The 19,117-nt window shown below is 44.4% G+C and overlaps 1 protein-coding gene across 1 annotated transcript in view; it reads right to left on the reverse strand.

Annotated features, from left to right (window-relative positions):
- The window catches only part of PKP4 (plakophilin 4), a gene marked incomplete in the record, with an annotated part of 553,440 nt that overhangs the window by 5,326 nt on the left and 528,997 nt on the right, over positions 1-19,117 (reverse strand). Inside the window, 1 exon segment of the mRNA XM_030210570.1 lies at positions 16,528-16,601. Within this exon segment, the coding sequence (XP_030066430.1) occupies positions 16,528-16,601 (74 nt within the window).

The following is a 19,117-nucleotide window of genomic DNA, read 5'->3' on the forward strand; positions in this document are numbered from 1 at the left end:
CCAAAGGTGGCCTCTCATAACCTCCGATCAGTGGGTTCTGCAAATAGTCCGGCAGGGATACACCCTCAATTTGGCCTCAAAACCTCCAAATTGTCCACCGGGAGCTCAGTCTTACAGCTTCCAGCACAAGCAGGTACTTGCAGAGGAACTCTCCGCCCTTCTCAGCGCCAATGCGGTCGAGCCCGTGCCATCCGGGCAGGAAGGGCTGGGATTCTATTCCAGGTACTTCCTTGTGGAAAAGAAAACAGGGGGGATGCGTCCCATCCTAGACCTAAGGGCCCTGAACAAATATCTCGTAAAAGAAAAGTTCAGGATGCTTTCCCTGGGCACCCTCCTCCCCATGATTCAGCAAAACGATTGGCTATGCTCTCTGGACTTGAAGGATGCCTACACTCACATCCCGATACTGCCAGCTCACAGACAGTATCTGCGATTCCAGCTGGGCACACGCCACTTCCAGTACTGTGTGCTACCCTTTGGGCTCGCCTCTGCGCCCAGGGTGTTCACAAAGTGCCTAGCTGTGGTAGCAGCGGCACTTCACAGGCTGGGGGTGCATGTGTTCCCATATCTCGACGATTGGCTGGTGAAGAACACATCCGAGGCAGGAGCCCTGCAGTCCATGCAGATGACTATTCGCCTACTGGAGCTACTGGGGTTTGTGATAAATTATCCAAAGTCCCATCTTCTCCCAATGCAGAGACTCGAATTCATAGGAGCTCTGCTGGATTCTTGGACGGCTTGCGCCTATCTCCCAGAGATGAGGGCCAACAACTTGTTGTCCCTCGTCTCGCGGGTGCGAGCGTCCCAGCAGATCACAGCTCGGCAGATGTTGAGATTGCTGGGCCACATGGCCTCCACAGTTCATGTGACTCCCATGGCCCGCCTTCACATGAGATCTGCCCAATGGACCCTAGCCTCCCAGTGGTATCAGGCCACTGGGGGTCTAGAGGACGTGATCCACCTGTCCACGAGTTTTCTCAAATCCCTATATTGGTGGACGATTTGCTCCAATTTGACTCTGGGACGTCCCTTCCAAATTCTTCAGCCACAAAAGGTGCTGACCACGGATGCGTCCCTCCTGGGATGGGGAGCTCATGTCGATGGGCTTCACACCCAAGGAAGCTGGTCCCTCCAGGAACGCGATCTGCAGATCAATCTTCTGGAGCTACGAGCGATCTGGAACGCTCTGAAGGCTTTCAGAGATCGGCTGTCCCACCAAATTATCCAAATTCAGACAGACAACCAGGTTGCCATGTACTATGTCAACAAGCAGGGGGGCACCGGATCTCGCCCCTTGTGTCAGGAAGCCGTCAGCATGTGGCTCTGGGCTCGCCGTCACGACATGGTGCTCCAAGCCACATATCTGGCAGGCGTAAACAACAGTCTGGCCGACAGGTTGAGCAGGATTATGCAACCTCACGAGTGGTCGCTCAATTCCCGTGTGGTACGACAGATCTTTCAGGTGTGGGGCACCCCCTTGGTAGATCTCTTCGCATCTCGAGTGAACCACAAAGTCCCTCAGTTCTGTTCCAGGCTTCAGGCCCACGGCACACTGGCATCGGATGCCTTCCTCCTGGACTGGGGGGAGGGTCTGCTGTATGCTTATCCTCCCATACCTCTGGTGGGGAAGACTTTGTTGAAACTCAAGCAAGACCAAGGCACCATGATTCTGATTGCTCCTTTTTGGCCGCGTCAGATCTGGTTCCCTCTTCTTCTGGAGTTGTCCTCCGAAGAACCGTGGAGATTGGAGTGTTTTCCGACCCTCATCACACAGGACGAAGGGGCACTTCTGCATCCCAGCCTCCAGTCGCTGGCTCTTACGGCCTGGATGTTGAGGGCGTAGACTTTGCCTCTTTGGGTCTGTCAGAGGGTGTCTCCCGCATCTTGCTTGCTTCCAGGAAAGATTCCACTAAGAGATGTTACTTCTTCCATTGGAGGAGGTTTGCCGTCTGGTGTGACAGCAAGGCCCTAGATCCTCGCTCTTGTCCTACACAGACCCTGCTTGAATACCTTCTGCACTTGTCTGAGTCTGGTCTCAAGACCAACTCTGTAAGGGTTCACCTTAGTGCAATCAGTGCATACCATTACCGTGTGGAAGTTAAGCCGATCTCAGGACAGCCTTTAGTTGTTCGCTTCATGAGAGGTTTGCTTTTGTCAAAGCCCCCTGTCAAGCCTCCTACAGTGTCATGGGATCTCAATGTCGTTCTCACCCAGCTGATGAAACCTCCTTTCGAGCCACTGAATTCCTGCCATCTGAAGTACTTGACTTGGAAGGTCATTTTCTTGGTGGCAGTTACTTCAGCTCGTAGAGTCAGTGAGCTTCAGGCCCTGGTAGCCCAGGCTCCTTACACCAAATTTCATCATAACAGAGTAGTCCTCCGCACTCACCCTAAGTTCCTGCCAAAGGTCGTGTCGGAGTTCCATCTGAACCAGTCAATTGTCTTGCCAACATTCTTTCCCCGTCCTCATTCCTGCCCTGCTGAACGTCAGCTGCACACATTGGACTGCAAGAGAGCATTGGCCTTCTACCTGGAGCGGACACAGCCCCACAGACAGTCCGCCCAATTGTTTGTTTCTTTTGATCCCAATAGGAGGGGAGTGGCTGTAGGGAAACGCACCATATCCAATTGGCTAGCAGATTGCATTTCCTTCACTTACGCCCAGGCGGGGCTGGCTCTTGAGGGTCATGTCACGGCTCATAATGTTAGAGCCATGGCTGCGTCGGTAGCCCACTTGAAGTCAGCCTCCATTGAAGACATTTGCAAAGCTGCGACGTGGTCATCTGTCCACACATTCACATCTCATTACTGCCTGCAGCAGGATACCCGACGCGACAGTCGGTTCGGGCAGTCAGTTCTTCAGAACCTGTTTGGGCTTTAGGATCCAACTCCACCCCCCGAGGGCCCTGTTTGTTCTGTTCCAGGCTGCACTCTCAGTTAGTTGGTAAATTTTTTAGGTCAATCTCAGTTATGTCCTCGCCGTTGCGAGGCCCAATTGACCTTGGTTGTTGTTTTGAGTGAGCCTGGGGGCTAGGAATACCCCATCAGTGAGAACAAGCAGCCTGCTTGTCCTCGGAGAAAGCGAATGCTACATACCTGTAGAAGGTATTCTCCGAGGACAGCAGGCTGATTGTTCTCACAAACCCGCCCGCCTCCCCTTTGGAGTTGAGTCTTCCCTTGAAGTGTATTGTCTTGCTACATACTGGACTGGCCGGCTCGAGCCGGTTTCGGGCGGGAAGACGGCCGCGCATGCGCGGTGCGCATGGGCGCGCGAGGACTAGCAAAGGCCTTTGCTAGTAAACTTTCCGATGGAGGGGGCTGCCGAGGACGTCAACCCATCAGTGAGAACAATCAGCCTGCTGTCCTCGGAGAATACCTTCTACAGGTATGTAGCATTCGCTTTATGGTGGAACATGAAAAAATTAAGTAAGCACATTTACCAAAGCATTATGAAGAACAGATTTTGTTTCCGGCTGCATGTAAAGCAAAGTTACTCGCCTGTAGAAGGTGTTCTCACAGAAAACAGTTTTATTGATGGGTGAAATCATCTGTTGGAGTGAAGCATAAGTGCTCCCCAGCATTTTTCCAGAAGCCTATGGTAGCACCCTACCACACATGCATGTAGCTTCCCACCTGCCATCATTGCACAGGACAAGTTCAGTCTAATACAAAAGCTAATAAAATTCAACTCCAAGGGGAGGTGGGTGGGGCAGTAGGAATATTCATCCTGCTGTCCTCAGAGAACATGTGCTACAGGTGGGTAACTTCACTTTCTAAAAGGACAAGCAGGATGACAATATTCTTACTGACGGGTATTCCTAGCTACCAGGCTGTCTTAAATAAAAAAGGAACAAAACTGAGGTCTATAACAGGCAAAGCCTGTAAATAAACTAGCAGCAATGATCATTAATAATTTTTCTTTTTTAAAGGCAGCCTGGGGAATGGGAGGGAGTTATGGAGTTAGATTCTAGACTACAAATAAATTCTGAAGAACCGTCTGACCAAATCTGCTGTCATGTTGGGAATCTTGCTCAAGGCAAGGCAATAGTGGGAGGTGAATGTGTGGACTGAAATCAACATTGTAGATCTACAAATCTCTACTGAGGCCGACCTCAGGTGGGCTACCAACACCGCCATGGCCTTCATATTGTGAGCCATAATATGACCCTCCAGAGTCAGCCCAGCTTGGGCGTAAGTAAAGGAAATGCAGTCTGCAAGTTAATTCAAAAGAGTGTTTACTGACAGCAGCCCCCATCCTGTTTGGATCAAAAGAAACAAAAAGTTGGATGGACTTTCTATGAGCTTTAGTCCTCTAGACAGAAGTCCAGGGTTCTCTTGCAGTCTAGAGTGTGCAGTACATTTTCACCTTGATGGGCATGAGGCTTTGGGAAAAATGGTGGTAGAACAACTGACTGCTTAAGATTGAACTCTGACGCTACCTTATGGAAAGAAGCTATGCAAAAGACAAGAACAGCATTCTGACAATTTGTTTTCCAAAAAAAGTTCCAAGGTCCAAGCTTCCCACCCCCTGCGCACAGAGGAATGAGTCTTGTATCTCTTGGCTCTTTTAAGAGGAGATTTAACCAAGATGAAATAATGAGGATGCTGGAGCTTCTCAAATTTTGGAGCCTTCTGGGATTTATACATAGAGTCAACTTTCTTATTGACTTGCTGTACAGAGTGGGGGGGTTCCCACTTCTTCATCTGGATCCTGTTCATGGACATTTACAGTTTCCTGAGGGGTGGGGGAGGGGGGCTTGCAGTGTCAAACTGAAGGAAGGATGTCCAATATATTGGCCCTGGGCTCATCCTTGGTGATTAAGTCAAATGGGACAGACTTAGCCATCTCCCTTTAAAATCAAAGAGAGCTCTTCTGCAGGGGAGGCATCTGAGGAAAGACCAATGGGGTCCCCTCTTCTGAGAAGACCTTCTGGCGCCTTGTCAGACACCCAGGAGCAGCTAGAATCACACTCATAAAATTATTCCCCTAGAGACATCTCAAGCTCTGCCTGCTTCACACAATTGATACCCTGGTCAGGCCTGGGGCAGAGGCGCTGAGGTACTGGGGATCCCTGGTTCCCGAAGGAGACTCCCCCTCCAAGGGGCTAGATATTGATTCCAGTTTGGCGCACACAGGATCTGAGACTCTCTGAGGCCTCAGCGTCAATGCACTCCCCACAGGTAGTATATGGACTTACACACTGTATGGAGAAAGGAATAGTATCACAAACCATGATGAAAACATTTTGATGCAAGCTTTGAGGGTCCGAGAGCAAAAATATCCACACTGCTCTGTGGAAAAAAATAGACAGAGGTGGTCTTGTGCGACAACAGCGGGCGGGAAGGTGTAAGCTGCTTTCAAAGGCTTCTAGTAGAACACTGTTGAGTACTTGCCAGGCTGGGCTCTGTTGGATGACAACATCCATCAGAAAGAATATTGACATCTTGCTTGTTTTTGGAAAACAATTACCATACAGTATACATCCTGCATTTATTATAACTTGGATAGGTCTCTGTTTTGGCATAAGTAAAATTTAGGTGAATCCCCAAGTTAAAATTGAGATTTCATAAAAATCCTGCAAAGTTAAAAAAGTGTCAGTACTCTTATGAATAATCTGCAAAGTTCCTTCTGCTCTTTCTTCAGAAGAAAAGTATTTATGTAGACTCAAAAGTTCATTTACTACAAAATCTTGGTTATTCATCCTTTAAAAGACTGTCTCCATTGCCCAAGACTTATTTCTTATTTACTGTTTTTCAACATACTCTCTCTTCCAACAACTAAGCCACATTACTGGGTTTGATATTCAAAAGATTTATCCTGGTATCTTTGTGAATTATCTTGATAAATCTTCATTAAATACTGTCAGCCAACTCACTAATCCTGCTGAATATCTGGTTAAAGTTATCTAGATAACTGTTCTTTGTGTCGGTTTAAGTTTATGCAATATATATTGTGGTTAAGGCAAACGTTTGCTACAGAATAATTCTATGTGTGTGCTGAAACGTTTGAAAGCTTTATAAAGGGGGAAGAGGACTGAGACAGATTATTTTGTGTGCATAAAGTAGAAGTGTTTGCTGGGTGAAAAAGTGCTTGAAGAAAAGAATGTGCAAAAAAGGGTTCTTACTGTGAGAAAGAAAAAGCTACTCTTACAAAATAATGATCAGTGGTAATTTGATTTTTTCACACTGCCTCACCCTAGAAATTCGTTGAGCTATGAACTTTTTTGCCCAATTAAGAATATAACAGCAGAAAACATTAAAGTTGCCACACTGGTCAGACCAAAGGTCCATCTAGCCCAGATTCCTATTTCTAACAGTGGCCAATCCAGGTCACGAGTACCTGGCAGGATCCTAACTTACCCTTCAGAGATAAGCAGTAGTTTCCTCCAGGTCAACCTTAATAATGGTTTATAGACTTTACCTTTAGGAATCTGTCCAAACCTTTTTTAAACAGAACTACATTGATGGCTTTTATAACATTCTCTAGCAACGAGTTCCAGAAATTAACTAAGCATAGAGTGAAAAAAAAATGTTTTTCTCTTATTTGTTTTAAATGTACTACTACTATGTAACTTCAAGTCCCCTACTTGTTTTACCTCAGGATTTTATAGACCTTATCATATCTCTCCTCAGCTGTCTCTTCTGCAAGCTGAAGAGCACCAACCTCTATAGCCTTTCCTTATTTTGGTCGCCCTACTCTCTACGTTTTCTAATTTCACTATATTCTTTTTGAGATGTGGTGACCAAAATCACACACTATACTCAAGGTGCAGCCTTGCCAAAGAGTGATACAGAAGCATTATGATATTTTTTGTTTTATTCTTTATTCCCAATAATTTTTAACATTCTGCTTATTGTTTTGACTGCCACCACAAACTGAGCAGAAGATTTCAACGTACTGTTCTCAGTGATAGCTACAACCATTTCCTGGGTGGTGATTTCTAATGTGGCACTTAGCATTGTGTTAACTATTATTTGGGTTATTCTTCTCAATGTGCATCACTTTACCTTTGTAAATTCCATCTGCCATCTGGGTGACCAGTCCTTCAAGTCTCCCAAAATCCTCCTTCAATTGCTCACAGTCTGCATGCAGTTTAATAAGTTTGTGTCATCTGAAAATCTCATCACCTCATTTGTCATTCCCATTTCCAAATCATTCATAAATACATTAAAAAGCACTGGTTCCAGTACAGATCCTTGTAGTACTCCATTATTCACCTTCCTCAGTTGAGGGAATTGGCCATATAACCCTACTCACTGTTTTCTATCTTTTAACCAGTTCCCTCTCCACAGCAGGCCAGTGCCTCCTATCCCACAGCTTTTCAATTTCCTCAGGAGTGTCTAATGAGGGACTTGGTTGGTGTAAAGGGGCATTCTCGATATGACGTCTAAGTCCGAAGTGCAAAACGCGTGATGTAGGAGGAGCCAGCATTTTTAGTAGACTGGTCCTCCAGACATCCCAGGAGATAAATGGGGCACCCTAGGGGGCACTGCAGTGGACTTCAAAAACATGCTCCCAGGTACACATCTCACCGTTGCTCCCTTATTTGGTCTGCTGAGCCCCCCAAAACCCACTGCCTCCAACTATATACACTACTACAGTAGCCCTTATGGGTGAAGGGGGCACCTATATATGGGTACAATGGGTTTCTGGTAAGTTTTGGAGGGTTCACAGTTTCCATCACAAATGTGACGGAGGGAGATACAGACTTGAGTTCCCCATGCCATGGTGCACTGCACTGACCACTACACTACTCCAGGGTCCTGCATGCTGCTCTAATAGACCTGGCACTAACATCTGAAGCTGTCATAGAGGCTGATAAGTCATATTTTTATTCACATTTTTTGGGGGTGGGAGGGGATCAGTGACCACTGGGGGGGGGGTATTGGGGAGTCACCCCTGATTCCCTCTAGTGGTCATCTGTTAATTTAGGGCACCCTTTTGTGCCTTATTTGTTATAAAAAAATCAGGTCTAACTCAAAACATCTTAGTTTTAGTCCTGGATGGTTTTGTTTTGTTCCATTATGGCTGTAAAACATCCAAGTCTTAGGAACGCCCAGATCCCACCTTCAACATGCCCCTGTGTGTTTTCAATGCACTTATGATGGACTTCATAGGAAAACATCTAAAAATTGGTTTTGAAAAAACTGATTTGGACGTTTTTGTGAAAAAAACGTCCAAATGCTGCTTTATGCCACTTTTTAGACGTTTTTCTCTTTTGAAAATGAGCTCAGTGTATCTAGACTTTAAAAAACTTAAACTCACCTTTATCTACATTTACATCTTAAAAGAAACAGATTTTTAAGACAAGACTATTTGACGAACTCCATGTTGATTATCCCAGTAAACCAAGTTAAGGAGGAAAATTTTCAAAATTAGAGATTTATATCTGACTTTAGGAATACCCTAGGGGTCTCATTGTGCATTGAGTCTCTACACAGGAAAGAGAATGTCCAAGTTGGGACATTCATCATTTCCCAGAACTACACATTTCCCCTGGCTGAATCCATGCTGACTCTCCCATTAAACTATGTTTAGCTATGTGTTCCATAATTTTATTCTTTATAATAGTTTCCACTATTTTACTCGGCACTGATGTCAGACTTACTGGTCTGTAATTTCCCAGATCACCCCTGGATCCCTTTAAAAAAAAATAAAATCGGCGTTCCACTGGCCACCCTCCAATCTTCAGGTACTACAGATGATTTTAATGACAGGTTACAAATTACTAACAACAGATCAGCAATCTCATGTTTGCGTTCTTTTAGTACCCTTGGATGCATGCCATCCAGTCCAGGTGATTTACTACTGTTCAGTGTGTAGCAGCTGCTAAAAAAAGCAAACAGAACATATGGATTATTAGGAAAGGAAGAGATAAAAAAAAAAGATTATTATAATGCTTCTACATTGCTCTATTGTGTTACCTAACCTTGAGTGTTGTGTGCAATTCTGGTCACCACATCTAATAAACGACATAGCGGAATTAGAAAAGGTGCAAACAAGGGTAACCAAAATGATTAAGGGAATGTAACTCCTCTCATATGATAAAAGTCTTAAGAGGCTCTTCAGTTTGGAGAAGAGATAAATAAAGGGGGGGGGGGGATTATGATAGAGGCCTACAAAATCCTGACTGCAGTAGAATGGGTAACAGTGATCACAATATGATCAGTTTTGATACTGGCATTGAAGTAAGTGAACTTAGGAAATCAAATATACTAGCGTTTAACTTTAGAAAAGGAGAATACGATAAAATGAGAAAAACGGTGAAAAAACGACTAAAAGGAGCAGCTCACAGGTAAAAAACTTGCATCAGGCGTGGATGCTGTTCAAAAACACCATCCTAGAGGTACAGGACAAATATATTCTGCGTATTAGAAAAAGTGGAAAAAAAGACCAAACGTCAGCCGGCGTGGCTAAACAGTAAGGTAAAGGAAGCCATTAGAGCAAAAGACAATCCTTCAGAAAATGGAGAAGAGAACCAACTAAAAATAATAAGCTAAAACATAAGGCATGCCAAGACAAATGCAAAGCAGAGATGAGGAGGGCAAAAAAGGACTTTGAAAAAAAGTTAGTGCTAGAAGCAAAAATACATAGTAAAATTTTTTTTTAGATACATTAAAAGCAGGAAGTCGGCTAAAGAATCGGTTGGGCCGCTGGACGAAAGTGGTGTTAAAGGGGTGATCAGGGAAGACAAAGCCATAGCGGAGAAATTAAATGCTTCAGTCTTCACCGAGGAGGATTTGGGAGGGACAACGGTGCTGGAAAGGGTATTTGAAGCAGGCGAGACAGAGAAACTAAACAAATTCTCTGTAAATTTGGAGGATGTAATGGGTCAGTTCTGCAAACTGAAGAGTAGTAAATCACCAGGACCAGATGGTATTCATCCCAGAGTATTAATAGAACTGAAAAATGAACTTGTAGAGCTACTGTTAGTAATATGCAATCTATCCCTAAAATCAGGTGTTGTACCAGAAGACTAGAGGGTAGCCAATGTTACGCCAATTTTTAAAAAAGGTTCCAGAGACCGGTGAGTCTGACCTCAGTACCGGGCAAAATGGTAGAGGCTATTATTAAGAATAAAATTATAGCACATACAAAAACATGGGCTGATGAGATAAAGTCAGCACAGATTTAGTGAAGGGAAGTCTTGCCTCACCAATCTACTGCATTTTTTGAGGGGGTGAACAAACATGTGGCCAGTGGGGAGCCGGTGGATATTGTGTATCTGAATTTTCAGAAGGCGTTTGACAAAGTGCCTCATGAAAGACTCCAGAGGAAACTGGAGAGTCATGGGATCGGAGGTAGGGTATTACTATGGATTAAGAGCTGGTTGAAGGATAGGAAGCAGACAGTAGGATTGAATGGCCAGTATTCTCAATGGAGAAGGGTAGTTAGTGGGGTCCCTCAGGGGTTTGTGCTGGGACTGCTGCTTTTTAACATATTTATAAATGACCTAGAAATGGGAGTAACTAGTGAGGTAATTAAATTTGCAGATGACACAAAGTTATTCAGGGTCGTCAAGTCGCAGGAGGAGTGTGAAAGATTACAGGAGGACCTTGCGAGACTGGGGGATTGGGCGTCCAAGTGGCAGACGAAGTTCAATGTTGACAAGTGCAAAGTGATGCATGTGGGTAAGAGGAACCCGAATTACAGCTATGTCACGCAAGGTTCCACATTAGGAGTCATGGACCTAGAAAGGGATCAGGGATTCATCGTTGATAAGACGTTGAAAACTTCTGCTCAGTGTGCTGCGGCGGCTAAGAAAACGCACAGAATGTTGAGTATTAGGAAAGGGATGGAAAACAAACACGAGGATGTTATAATGCCGTTGTATTGCTCCATGGTGCGACCGCACCTCGAATATTGTGTCCAATTCTGGTCGCCGCATCTCAAAAAAGATATAAAAGAATTGGAGAAGGTGCAGAGAAGGGCGACAAAAATGATAAAAGGGATGGAACGACTTCCCTATGAGGAAAGGCTAAGACGGTTAGGGCTCTTCAGCTTGGAGAAAAGGCGGCTGAGGGGTGATATGATACAGTGGCGTAGCCAAGGGTGGGCCCGCCACCCACTTTGAGTTCAGGCCCACCCAGTAGCAGCAGCAGCATACCTATGATGTGGCTGGCAGGGATTCCCAAGTCTCAACAGCTGAAAACTCCCAACAACTGTCCCTGCTGCATACCTTGTAAATAGCAGATCTTCCCCTGCAGCAAGCAGCAGCTGATACGTACTGCTCGAACCGGCCCCACAGCCTTCCCTCTGACTTGTTCCCACCTATGCTGAAACAGGAAGTTGCATCAGTGGGAAGGCTGTGTGGCCAACATGAGCAGTGTGTATTAGTTGCTGCTCACTGCCAGTGGAAAAATATTATTTAAAAGGTATGCAGGAGAGGGGGGGGGGGGGGGGGGGATGTTTGAGAGACCATATGGCATGCAGGTGAAAATCACCTGTGGGATGGGGCAGGGTTCTTCTGCCCACCCATCTTGAGCCCAGGCCCACCCAAAATTGTGTGTCTGGCTACGCCCCTGATATGATAGAAGTCTACAAGATAATGAGTGGAGTAGAGCAGACAGATGTGAAGCGTCAAAAAATAATAGAACCAGGGGACACAAGATGAAATTAGAATATGGTAGATTTAAAACAAATAGGAGAAAGTTTATCTTACTCAGCGTGTAGTTGGACTCTGGAACTCGTTAGCGGAGAATGTAGTGACAGCAGCTGGCCTTACGGAGTTTAAGGGGGGGGGGGGGGGGTTGGACAGATTCCTGAAGGAAAAGTCCATTGAACATTATTAAATATATATATATATGTATATTTTTTTTTGTTGGGGGGGGGGGGGGGGGTTGCCAGGTTCTTGAAGCCTGGATTGGCTGCTGTTGGAGACAGGATGCTGGGCTTGATGGGCCCTTGGTCTTTTCCTAGTAAGGCGGTGCTTATGTACCCCTTTCCCTTGGGTAGTGGAGAGGGCCTGCCTGGACGTCACTTTCTGCTACAGTGAAGTTGCCCTGCCCACTACTCTAATCTCTCAGGAATCAGGCCACCTTGGCCTAAGGTGGCTGCCTAGCACATAAAAAAGCCTTCACAAAGTTTAAATTAACAAGTTACCATTTATTCTAGTTCCAACAACTTTCTTCCCCATAAACAATACTGCTTCCTTCACCTTCCACAGAATAAGTTCAACAAAAGTATATCTTTGCTTCCCCACAATTAAGCATCTGTTCAGACAACAGAAAGCTAACTGGATCGTAACCCTTGTTATTAAGCTTGTAGAAAGTACATTATAAAACATAAAACCTTAAATTAACACATTTTTCTTCATTACTCTTTTCCCAGACTTACTATATCAAACTTTCGAGTTGGGTTATATCAATGATCCTGTTTACAACCAAGGGCAGTTCCCAAACAACATTCCCCTTTTTACAGTCCAGGGTAGTTCCAAGCCTCTCTCACAAGCTAGGGCAAAGTAAAACACCTTTTACAACCACCAGTCTAAGGGCTTCTCCCTTCCCAGGCTACCTGGTACAAACTTCCTAGGTTTTTTTTTTTTACTTCTAGCCTGTTTCCCTAGTCTGTCACCCTGCTTTTTACCTGTCTCTGGCATATCCTTCCTTTTGGTATGCTCTCTGACACAGGGGTTTTCAAGCCTGTGTTCTTTCCTTCCTCCTCCTCTGTCTGGTAGCTCCTTCTTATATTGTCTGTTTGCCTTGTTGGAGAGTTTCCAGCCATATCCCTTTTCCTGGAGCTGCCAGGGTGATTAGGGTGGTAGCTTGGCTAATGCTGGAAGTAGGATATTTGGCTAGATGGACGTTTTGGTTTGACCCACTATAACAATTCTTAAGTATAGTGGACATACTGAGGTGCTTTCCTAATAGGGTGCCTCTATGAAATGCACAAAAAAAAGGCAACATAGGCACCTATGTGCTTTTATAAAATATGCTCCCAGATCTCTAATATCTTAGAAATTCTACCACACAAATTTACATTTGAACAGATTAGCTATGAATTTATGAGAATCTATAATCTATGTGCTGAGAGAACACATTTTCATTACATTGATGACTATCATTTTTTAATTATTTATTAATTTCAAATTGTTCTCTTTTCACATATGATGCCTCTTTCAAATATATTTAGGTGTTGCCCCATGAAACTATGTACCACATTTAAATAAATTAGAGAAATAATATTTGTTCAACATACAATTTAACTGTAGAATTTGTCGCTGTAAGATGTGGTCAGGGCAGTTAGCATAGCCTGGATTTAAAAAAAGATCCTCATGGCAGCCCATTTAGCTGTGGCAGAATGGTGGGAAAGGGTAGAGGAGTATCCCCTTGAAGGCATGTTAAAGAGATCAAATTATATATATCTGATGATTTTTTTTAAATCTTAGTTATTTATTAGTGCATTTATATTCTGCACTATATCCTAAGTGGAACACATTATTACATACCTAAGCAAGCATAAAGAAGGACAAGACAACTAACAATCATTATGATAAAAACATATTAGAAACCCTCACTGTGCCAGAGAAGATGGCTAAGTCTGGGCAAAAAAAGGAACCTTCAGGAAATGGTGGGATATTCAAAGGCATAAGTTGGGGAAGAAATGAGTGTGTGATGTTGAAAGGAGGATGACTGTGGGGAACCTCTGCAATCCCACTTGTGTGTGTGTGGGGGGGGGGGGGGGGGGGGGGGGGAGGGGGGTTGGTTCGGGAGAATGTGGCAATAAATGGATACATTTAAAGAGGTCTGTCAGGTTGGGGATATAAAAAAATCTGATTTAGTGGGTGTTGTTAGAAGTTGGGATGCTGGATTAGCCATGTAGTCACTGCTTATCTTTGGGTATGAGCAACAAGGAATGGATCTACTACTTGGAATCCTGCAAGGTACTTGTGATCTGGATTGACCCCTCTTTTTTTTTTTTTGGTTACATTTGTACCCCACGCTTTCCCACTCATGGCAGGCTCAATGCGGCTTACGTGGGGCAATGGAGGGTTAAGTGACTTGCCCAGAGTCACAAGGAGCTGCCTGTGCCTGAAGTGGGAATCAAGCTCAGTTCCTCAGTTCCCTAGGACCAGAGTCCACCACCCTAACCACTAGGCCACTCCTCCACTCTTGGAGACAGGATGCTGGGCTTGGTGGAACTTTGGTCTGATCCAGTATTGCACCTCTTATGTATTTAACTAGCCTTTGAGCCCGTAAAAACGGGCTATTATAGGAAGGGGGGTTGAAAGGCCCGCCCCCGCTGCCGAGTTCGCCGCTGCCCCTCCCCCTCCGAATTCGAGCCCCCCCCCCCACGAGCCGTCACCACCCACCTTCCACCCGGCTGGCCCCTCGCTCCGCTATTGAAACAGCGAGGGTCCGGGAACGCAGCACTGAGCTCTGCTGAGCTGCCGACGTTGGCCATCGTTCTTCTTCTCTGCCTGTCCCGCCCTCGTGTGACGTAACGTCGTCGAGGGCGGGACAGAGGCAGAGAAGAAGAAGGAAGGGCGATGTCGGCAGCTCAGCAGAGCTCAGTGCTGCGTTCCCGGACCCTCGCTGTTTCAATAGTGGAGCGAGGGCCCGACCGGGTAGAAGGTGGGTGGCGGCGGCGACTCGGGTGGGGGGAGCGTTAGACGGCGGTGTCCCTCCCTCAGAAATGCGCAGTACAGACCCTCTGTGTTCTACCCTCCCGTCATCACGTATTGACGCGGGGGCGGGGCGGGGCAGAGGTCTCTACTGCGCATTTGCGAGTGAGTATGACACTCGCCTTTTATAAATATTGACGACCACCTTGTACAGCTGTAATTGTGAACTTGTCAGGATCTTTTCTCACTGGGCTGCTGAAATCTAACAAGGTAACATGACCAGACCCTATTGCTGTGATCCACATTAATAATTTCCTGTTAATATAATGCAAAGTCACATAATACAAATTGTTTTAATATGTCAATCAACCAGTAAGTTTCTGTCAGTATCCTGTAAGGAATTTTCACCCAAATACAAGAAAAAAAATATATATATCCCATTCAGTTCAGGGGAATTATTTGTTGTTTGCTCTGATATTCCTATATTGTTTTCATGCAGTCTTAAATCATAAACCAACTACCCCCTATCCATAAATAACTGATAATATACAAGTATTAAGATCACAATCCAAAAATAATTTTTTGGGGTTGTCTATAATTTATGGAATTATCTGGGAAGACTCCCTACTAGTTTTCAGAGCTGTGGTGTAGGGGGTTCCATGACCAGTATTTGGTGACTCTCCAAATATAAGTACTTTCTAGTGTTTGTTTGGCTTGATCACTTCTACTTACCCTGTAGTTCCCACTTTCTTTCGTTGGCAATCTTGCTTGAGATCATTTCCTGATCTTGCCTGTCTCCTTTTCCAGCATGTATCTTCATGTAACCTGACCCTACTGAGTTCATTGCTCTTCTTATTCTTAAGACGCAGACTTTCTGCTGTGATTCTGCCTCCAAAATTGTCCCTCTGTTGTATTTTCTGCTGTTATGTGTCTCCATGATTATGTTTTCACTGTATTTGGTAACATAACCCCAGGTGCCAACCCTGTCCAACCAGGGCCTGGAGACTACCAGCATGTGCAGGCTCAACATCAGAGGAAGGCAGCTACTTTAGGCAGAATTTCCAGTCCTCCTCACTACAGGGGTGCCCTGTCTTAAGAGTCCTTCTTAATTCATCCTTGGACTTCAGCCAACACCAACATCCCTTCCCAGAGTCCCTAGTTCTGACAAGAACTGTCACAGGGTTCAGCAGTGCTAAATTGGACTGTTCTGTTGTATGTGATCTCTATGATTTGTAAAACTGATTTATTTTTCAAATTGATCAAAATTTGGTCATTTGTAAAGATTGTATAGCACTGTCTGTCCAGTACTGACCTCGTTTAATGATACATATAGCAATAAAATCTTTTTGAAAGAGTACTAGGTATCACTGTTTAAAAAGCAAATTAATCATTACAGTAAAATGATGGAATGTCTGATTTGTTCATCAACACCTGTGTCTTTCAGACAGTTGGCCTGAGAAGCCTAATATTTTCAACAGAATGTCAAAATATATCATGCATACCCAAGGGCTGAACACAAATCATTCCATTATCCATTGTTATCACAAATATTTATTTTCACTTCTATTTTTTTTTATCTTGCAGTTTCCTATTCCTCCCTCACATTTACAGCTCAACCAGAACCAGGATTGGTCTCTGGTGCCAAAAGCCTTCATTTGTAACTATTAATATTTTCCCTCTTTATATCGCCACCCAAACATATCTAGTCTGATCCCTGCAGTGACAATCCTCAGGAAAAGCTCCATTCAGAACCCGGCAATCATGTGCCCTAAATCCAGCAGGTGTCAGTCACCCTTAAGCAATGACTGTGGCTCCCTAGTCCTAGGAGCAGTGAACACTACCCTCCACAACATCTTTCGCTATTCTAAGGAGCAAGGATCTAATCATGGGATCTTCTGCATGGTGATGTGCAGTACTTACCACCTAAACCATTGGAGCCAGCCCAGTTTTCATTTTATTCTTACCTGAAGCCGTCTACTTTGATCTCTTGCTGGTGAGGAATAGGAACTGATGTATACTGGCGAAGCTTTGTTGGACCCTAGAAATATAATATGTATTAAAATTATTATGCTGATGCATGTGCAGTATTGCACCCCTCCCAAAGCAACGCATACTTAGTGAACAATTAAGGATGGTTTAATGAACTTTTCAGCTGTTTAAAGTTTCCCACAATAGGACTCATTAGAGGGCTGTAAGGTAACAGGCAGTGAAGAAACAGAACAAGCACTCAGTTACCAAAAGAAAACAGCATTCTTTCTCACCTGTAAAAGATATTTTCCATAGAAAGCAGGATTGATCAAGCGCACAACTGGGTGTCATCCAAAAGTGGTAGGTCTGAATTGCTCCCCCAGAGCTCAGAACTAAGGTAAAGTTATGAATATGCATGGCCCTTCCCACATGCAGCAGTTTCCTGATTCCCTCAGTTAGGTGCATAATTCAAGAAGGAAAGCAGCTCTGAGGGAGGTGGGAGGGACTGTGTGCCTGAACAATATTGCTGACTGCAGGAACACAGGAGAAACAGTATTCATTCTGTCAAAAAGCAAATTGAGTCAGGCACACAAGTGAGTGACTCCAAAGTTCAGGATTGCTCAATTTATACTTTTTCCACTGTCCAGGAGCTGCCACATCAAAACACATATGCAAGAGTCGGTAAAGTTACATAGACAGGTTGACCAGCACAGATTAACCAAATGTACTGTCACCGACCAACCTTGGACTGGTCTAAGCAGCGTGAAGGTACGAAATAAGGACCAAACCTCTAATTGCATATGGTATCCAGCAAAGCAGATTTTAGAAGGGTCATGTCAGTCTAATTTGATGAGGTTTCACTTTGCTAGTTAAAGCAGTACCACTTGATTGCAATAGAGCTGGAATGCTAGATGCTAGCCAGTTTGCTAAAATGTGCTTGGCTACTGGATTACTAATTGTGTTGCAGCTGAAGGAGACAAACAGCAGGGTAGAATTCCCAATGGCTTCAATTCTTTTGAAATAGTAATAAAGAGCCCTTTTGCAGTCCAAAGTGTGGAGGAACTTTGTATGGATTCTTATCAAGTTTGGGGTAAAAAAGTAGGGAGCACAATTTCCTTATTTACATGAAAAGGCAATATTACCTTTGGTAAGAATTTAAGAATAGGTCAAAGAACTACTTTGTTGCAATGACAATAAACATACAGCTTATAGGTAACTAGACTTGAAGTTCCCTTATTCTAACAACTGCTATTAGAAAAGAATATTCCTGGTGACATACTTGCTTGAAGCTGACTATGGGCTCAAAAGGCAGCTTCAGGAGAGATGCAAGGACAACATTTTCTATGAGAGGGATCGTAGAATAAGCATACAGGAGGGGCCAAGTCCAGTTGACCTTGGGATGGGCGAACTGAAAAAGAGAAACAGATTTGCATTTTCACAACTGGCAAATAGGTCTACTTGGGAATTCCCCAAGCTTTGATGAAAATGTGTATGGTCTGCTGGTCTACAGACCATTTGAGAGGTAGAAATCTGTTTTGTTGGCTTTCAGGTTCTTTCCTCTTCCCAGCACAAATGAAGGGAACCAATTTTCCCTTGTCTTCTGACATAAAATTTTGCCATTTGATCGTGGGTTGAAATAGCCTTGAGCAGCCCTGAAGATCATGCATGAATACCCAAAGGCAGTAAAAATGTCACCTGAAGCTGAAGATGGTTGACAGAAGTCAGTCATTGATGTATGAAAATTCTAGCTGACCCCGCTTGTGCAAGTAAGTGGCAACTACTACAAGGCACTTGGTGAAGAGTCCTGGGGCTGAAGGCAGGCTGAAAGGAAGGACTGTGGATGGATAGTAGTCTGTATGCTGAAAGAACCAGAAGTATCTTCAGCAATGTGGATGGACTTGGAGATCTGTATAAGCATCTTTGAGATTCAGCGTGCAAAGCCTTCCTTCTTTCTTTACATAGCAGAGAATTGAGGGAGGAATGTTCATCTTGATCTTTTCCTTGCACAGGAATAGGTTGAAATCTGAGATCTAATGTGGTAGGTACGGCAAGATTTCTCAGCAGATTTTCACACTGTGGATCACGATATCATGCTAGCACAACTGGCAGAAACAGGTATCAGTGGAACATTACTTTGGTTCAGGTCCTATATATCAGACAGGCAACAGTCCATACTGTTCAGCAGCACTTCATCGCCAATATGGGCACTGACCTGTGGGGTACCACAAGGACTGATACTGTCACCTATTCTGTTCAATATCTATCTCAAGCCACTAGCCAAGCTGATTCCGTCGATGGACACTCAATTCTACATCTAAGCGGATGATGTGTAGCTACTCATACCCATTCAGCCTGACTTACCCACAGCCCTGAATAAACTGACTACCTGTCTAACATCAATGCAAGAATGGGCTAAAAACAACAAACCTTGCCTGAACCCAAGTAAAACCAAGCTCCTATGGGTCCCTAACACAAGTATGCAAATACCTGACATCAAAATCTCTTTTGGGAAAATATGAACTCCCCTTCAAATAACTCAGGAACCTTGGAATATAGCTAGATTCATTACTTACTCTGATCCCCCAA

This window comes from Microcaecilia unicolor, chromosome 7 (assembly GCF_901765095.1).
Source record: "Microcaecilia unicolor chromosome 7, aMicUni1.1, whole genome shotgun sequence".
Classification (NCBI taxonomy): Eukaryota; Metazoa; Chordata; class Amphibia; order Gymnophiona; family Siphonopidae; genus Microcaecilia; species Microcaecilia unicolor.